This window comes from Camellia sinensis, chromosome 7 (assembly GCF_055761805.1).
Source record: "Camellia sinensis isolate YWXY chromosome 7, ASM5576180v1, whole genome shotgun sequence".
In the NCBI taxonomy this organism is placed as follows: domain Eukaryota; kingdom Viridiplantae; phylum Streptophyta; class Magnoliopsida; order Ericales; family Theaceae; genus Camellia; species Camellia sinensis.
Window position 1 is genome coordinate 76,500,487 of NC_138967.1, and position 6,021 is coordinate 76,506,507.

Here is a 6,021-nt window from a genome sequence, read left to right on the forward strand (position 1 = left end):
TCGATAATATCCCAAAATGTTGATTTAGAAACTAGTGACCAGTTTCTAGCAATTGATAAATTGAATACATGCATCTACCTAGTTGAAGACAGCAATCTAATTCTGCAGAACATGATACAGTTATTTACAGTTAATCTCATGAGCCACTGCCAGAGAGAGACAGAGAGAGACAGAGAGAGAGAGAGAGAGAGAGGTTATGCACAATTTATATATTAATTGAAAACTTAAATCAAGTATAGTTATGCACAATTTATATATTAATTGCAAACTTTAGTCAATGAATCGAATGTACAAATATTTGTTTGACTAGAAGGGATTAGAAAAGCTTAATAGGAACCTATCCAATTAGGGAATATAATACATGGGATTTGGGAGCTTGAACGAGTGGATGGAAACTGATGAACCCAAAAGATCACTCCATTGGTCTCCAGAGTTGCCCAAAATCCGGTATCCCTCTTCCACCATCTCATTCCTCTTCTCCGACTTGTATATTGTCGCTAGCTTCCCATGGTCCTCAGTTGCTCTGCACGGTTTAAGACACTTGAAATTTAGTAAAAATATGCAACAAAGGGGACCATCTCTAATTTAATATTAAAAATAAAAACCATATTTAAATTGGTGGTTTAATTCCCCATCAAAGAAGGCCCATAAAATTTTATTTATTTATTTATTTTTTTTTGTTGATAAATCAGAAGGCTCATCATGTTCACCCTTCCATCATTGAAAATTAATGTGTGGCCCAAAAAACACGTTAGACAAGATCATAAGGAAATTGAATTCATCCTATGAAAGGGACAAGTTAGTCACTCTTTAAAAAAATTGGCAAAAGTTGCCTTTTAGCATTGAGTAAAATTGAAATAACTTTCTTTATAAAACTAATGCTATTAAAGCAGATGAATATATTCTATAGACCATCACATCAGTGTAACATTTGAGGTACAAATTTCATAATATGAGTAGTGACAATTAACTAGCTCCTAATATCAAATCTTCTAGGAAAAAATTATTACTGTTATATCACACAAGGTAGGGCTGTAAAGGAATTGGCTATGGGCTAGCTTTAGTTGAGCCGAATTCAATTGAAGAAGAAACAAATCAGATTGGAATTTAATTTACATCATTAATTTGGCCGTTAATTCAACAATTGATGCCACATTCATGAGTCTAGATTTGGTTTGCAATATATTTTCAATAGGACTTGACAGAATTATCAAGTCACAAGAACCAAAGAATGAAAACAAGGATGTTTGTGTGTAAAAAAAAAAAAAAATCAAGTATGCATTTTCCCATTTGTACAGTGCATGCATGCACAAGCAGCGATAGATGCATAACTAGATTGAGGTTTTATTCACTGAATTAAAAAAATATCCAATTTGATTCGTTTGTCAATGGACATATTACATCACATATGCCACTGGAAGGAAATATTTCCTGGTGTATAATCGTGCAATTATTTATAAGCATTTTAAATAGTAGTAGTTGCACACATGAAAAAAAAAAAAAAAAAAAAAAAGAAGAAGATAGCAAACCATATTTACCGGAAACCTTTTCTTATGATGGAATTTTGTATTCTGTAAACCCTATAAATGAGAAAATTCTAATAAAACCTAAGGAACCATTTTCATGTTTATTTCCCAAGCTTCTATGTTCCAAACTTACTATTGATTTCTAGTAGCAGACATTAATACCACACATCAAAAAGAAAAAACCCTAAAGCCTATGACTAGTCAAACATCATCATTCCTCATGTGTCAATAAGGCCCTGCATAAATGAGACGCCAGCTCTAAAATTCAATTATGATCTCATTAAAAGCAGTCTATAAAATATGGGCTCTAACCTAAAATAATGACATATAGAAAAAGAAATTACTAGATCATTGTTTTGTATACAATCGTTTCAATATGATTCAAAGACCCACATCAGAAAGGCATTGTTAACTAGAACTTCATACCCTAATGTAGTGATGAGGAAAAATTGGAAAGTTTGATTTTGAATCTAAGATTTGAAAATTGGAACACTTCCAATCTAGGTCTAGAAAGTATAGGAACATCGTCTCTGTGATATATTCTTATAAATGTGACATCAAATTTGGGATGCTTTGCAAATTTTCTAAGTTTCTGAGCTATGTAACAATTTTTCATTTTTGTAATTCCCCTGATGTATACTAAAATCCTAGCCAACAAAGACTGATAACAAGTTTGTTCATTTGAATAATTCTACAAGAAGATAAATTCAACTTTGAAAATCAAAGAAGATGTACAGCATCTTAAACAATAAAAATAGAGTTTGCAGTAAAAAATTTAGATATTAATATCTGTAAAATAGAATTGACTAGATCAATAAAATTGCAATAAAACAGAAGTCATTCAAGACAATACTTCTATGATATGTGAGTTTGTTCATTCAAACTAAGATTTCATGAATGTAATGCTGATATTAAACATATGTTGCTTAATAAGAAAAGGTTGTACCATGTGCACACATTTTTCTTAATAAAACAAAAAATATATTTTTTTTTCTTTTTTTCTGGAGAACCCAAAATGTTAGCCACTAGCAATAGTTGATAGTTGAAAGATGCACAAAGCTAATAAGAAAATTATAATGATCTATCATGCAAAATAAAAGGCATTACGTCAAACAAGTTTATCCTATTAAATCATAAACATAACAAACCCTATTAGCAATCTATGACAAAGAACAGTTTGAAAACTAACCTCAATATGAGCTTGTCCCAATCCTGAAAGCCCAAATTGATCAAATTTGCAACAGTAACACCTCTTTGCTGTTCACTGCGCCCGGTAAGCAAGAAAACCTTGAATCCCAACTTCAGAACCTCTTCATAAAGCTTCAGACTGGACTCTATTGGAGGTGCCATAGCCTTGTCAACCCACTTATCAAACTCCACACCATCAAAAACCTCTAACCTACAAAATTCCACCAAGAACCCATCTCAGAATTCAATCAATTTCTCATAACTACCCATCTCCCATGATCAAATGGATTTCCTTCAGACCCAATAAGGCCAAAGGGTTAATTTTACGTTTTATCCCTTAAACTATCACCAATCTTTCTAATTTATCCCTAAATTATTAATTTATCGATTTAGTCTTTAAAGTTTATAATTTCAGTTCATATGAGACGATTAGAAAAATCAGTAGCAATTGACACCTAATTTGATGGGTAAAAAAATCATTTCATAATTTGAACAAATTAAAGCATACCATTGAACATTGATTTATGTTGTCCAGATTGTAAATGTCAAAGCATCCGACTCAAAACCAATTGACAAGGGCTTCTCAAGTATATCAACCAAGCTTGGTTGGGTTGTAAAGACATTGGACAGGTCTAACAGTAATATTCTCCTTTTGCCTATCAAATTAGGCTTCAACGGTTACCGAGTTGTACAATCGTTTTCAATCAAATCACATAAACTGAAATAATAAATTTTAGGTACTAAATAAATAAAAGTGATAATTGAGGGATTAAAAAAAAATATTGTAGTTTAGGGGATAAAGGCAAAATCAACCGGCCAAATCAAGAATTAAATTTGAAAATTAGAAATTGCATTTAGTCCATTCTTTATCGACTTTTAAGCAGTGTTTGGATGGAGGGAAAAGAAAAGTGCAGAAAAAAGTGGATCGAAACACAACCCAAAAGCATAGCTAATGCAATTAAATCGAAAATTTAAGAAAATCTGAAGAACATTACCCAAAACCATGATCAGCATAGTAAGGAAGATTCGAAAGCAGAGTCTCATCGATATCAAATACCCAAACATCCTTCGCATCTTCACCCAATTCAGCGCTCTTCGCATACTCTAGAGCCTCTTTCAATCTAATATAGAATCATAGAAATCAAGTAATGACATCTCCATAGAAGACAAAGAAACGGCAAAGTGAAAGCAATTAAAGGAATGTGATATGACAAAACCGATGTTAATTTTGAATGAGAACAAATATCAGATATTCATTCTTTACGGTTACGGTTTTGAAATCAAAGCCCCAATGGCACAACTATCTTGGGTGGCTATGGATATTAATTTTGACTGATAAAAAAAATTAATAACAGATATTCAATGGTTAGGGTTTTGAAATCAAAGCACCAATGGCACGTTTAGATGAAGCTTAGAGTTAGCAACAAACCTGAACGATGGAAAAGAGTTCTCGGAAAAATTCGATTCGACTGGAAGGGAAGGGAAAAGACGATGACTAGGTCTTTGGTCACAAACCCATGGTGGAGACGTCCAGAGAGTGAGAGCTTGCGAAGAAGATGTCAACATGGCTGAAGCCTGGATCGCCGACGAGGCTGGTGATCCTTGGAAGCTTCAGCTATGGCGGAAGAGAAGAGGGAGGAGAAGAGCCAAGAGGGCCAAACACGACTGATTCAATTTTGTTTCCCCTTCTAACCGGCTACACCGGTTGCCTATTTGAGAGTTAAATTATTTAAGTAATTTAGTTATGACTTGGTTATAAGGCAATATGTATAAATAAATAACTGAATATAACTAAGTTATGAGTCAATATGATAGCGGTTATGACTAATATGATATTGGTTATGACATAAAATCATATAAGTTCATAACTAAATGCATGATACATCTAAATGTACCATAGCATCACCCGTCACAACAAAGGAACAAACTTAGTGTTGAATAAATGAAATATGTCTAAATACTTAGTTGCGAACAACAAAACTTAGTTCCAGATTTTTCATTCGGATACTCAATGCCGAATAAATGAAATATATTCGGATACTTAATTCTGAACAATAAGAAATTAGTTCTAGATTTTCCATCCAAATACTCATTACTGAACAAATTAAATACCTCCGGATAGTTAGTTCCAAACAACAAAAAATTGGTTCCAACTTTTCTATCCAGATATTCATTACCGAACAAATTAAATACATCTGGATATTAAATTTCAAAAATATTAAATTGCTTCGGACACTTAGTGTTAAACAAGTGAAATATGTACGGATACTCAGTTCCAAACAACAAAAAAGCAGTTCCAGTTTTTCCATCCGGATACACACTACCAAATATATGAATTTTGTTTAGAAACAAGTTTCCAAATAAATATAATGTGTTCGGTACTAAATTTTCAAACAAACTTCAAACCCAACAATCTAAAAATGATGAACATGAATAGAAAACCTACATTCTCAATAATAATAATAATAAAATAAAAAACTGTTTGGAAATGTTTTCTTTGTCCATTGTTAATTTCAATATGAAATAGAAAGCAAAATAAGCTTGAATATGAAGATACAAAGTAAAGAGTAAGAATAGAAGAGAGAGAGTGAGAAGGAAATATTGAGATTGATTATGAATAGGATGTTAAAAAACCTTTGATTTGCTTTTTTTTTTTTTTTTTTCAATATCAAGTACTTTTTAGTCACTTTAAATAGGGAGATTTGATCAAAACCTTCTCATAATAAAACTTTGATGTATTAAGGACAAGCACAAAAAAAAAAATTGTTAAAAAATCCAACACATACCACTATTACCAAAATATTAAACTTTAAAATAATATAATTTTTTATCTAGATGTCTGTTTTTAATAAAATTAGTATTTATAGAATCCTCGCATCAAGATCTATAAAATAAGATCTATGTTGACTATGAAATTCCTTAAAAATAAAAAATAAAAACAATATTACCGTCGAAATTGATGTAAACAGTAACATATTACTTTATTTGACAATAATATATTACTCTGTTTGATAGTAATATGTTACTCTAGCAATATTATCCAAGAAAAAAAATATATACATTGGACTTTGTCCTTACTCAATTATGCACCTCCTAGGTTTATGTAGTAAAATAAATTGGGTTGTTCTTTTCATCAAACAAGGGTCCAATGAAAGAGTTTTGGCTAAATTTCTTTACGTAACGGCCTATACAGTACGAGATTGACAACTATGCTTTAGCCCCTAAGGTTTTTAATTTTTCCAACAACCACAATTTGTCCAAAATTGGACGAATTGTAGCCATGTTGCCCCAATTCAAACCAAACACC

The 6,021-nt window shown here is 31.7% G+C and overlaps 1 protein-coding gene across 1 annotated transcript; it reads right to left on the reverse strand.

Moving 5' to 3' along the window:
* Nucleotides 1-238: 238 nt before the first annotated feature.
* Nucleotides 239-4,418, reverse strand: LOC114296767 (acid phosphatase 1). The gene is made up of 4 exons (XM_082878263.1): nt 4,144-4,418; nt 3,710-3,835; nt 2,716-2,925; nt 239-523 (listed from the first exon to the last, which is right to left on the reverse strand). The coding sequence occupies exons 1-4, from the start codon at nt 4,278-4,280 to the stop codon at nt 346-348; spliced, it is 651 nt and encodes a 216-aa protein (XP_082734389.1). The 5' UTR covers nt 4,281-4,418; the 3' UTR covers nt 239-345.
* Nucleotides 4,419-6,021: the final 1,603 nt, after the last annotated feature.

Excerpts from the sequence above, each read along its gene's own strand:
- LOC114296767 (XM_082878263.1), bottom strand. The coding sequence starts at position 4,280 with ATGTTGACATCTTCTTCGCAAGCTCTCACTCTCTGGACGTCTCCACCA. Across the intron at positions 3,836-4,143 it reads AACTCTTTTCCATCGTTCAG|ATTGAAAGAGGCTCTAGAGT; the intron begins GTTTGTTGCTAA and ends ATTCTATATTAG. Across the intron at positions 2,926-3,709 it reads TATGCTGATCATGGTTTTGG|GTTAGAGGTTTTTGATGGTG; the intron begins GTAATGTTCTTC and ends GGAATTTTGTAG.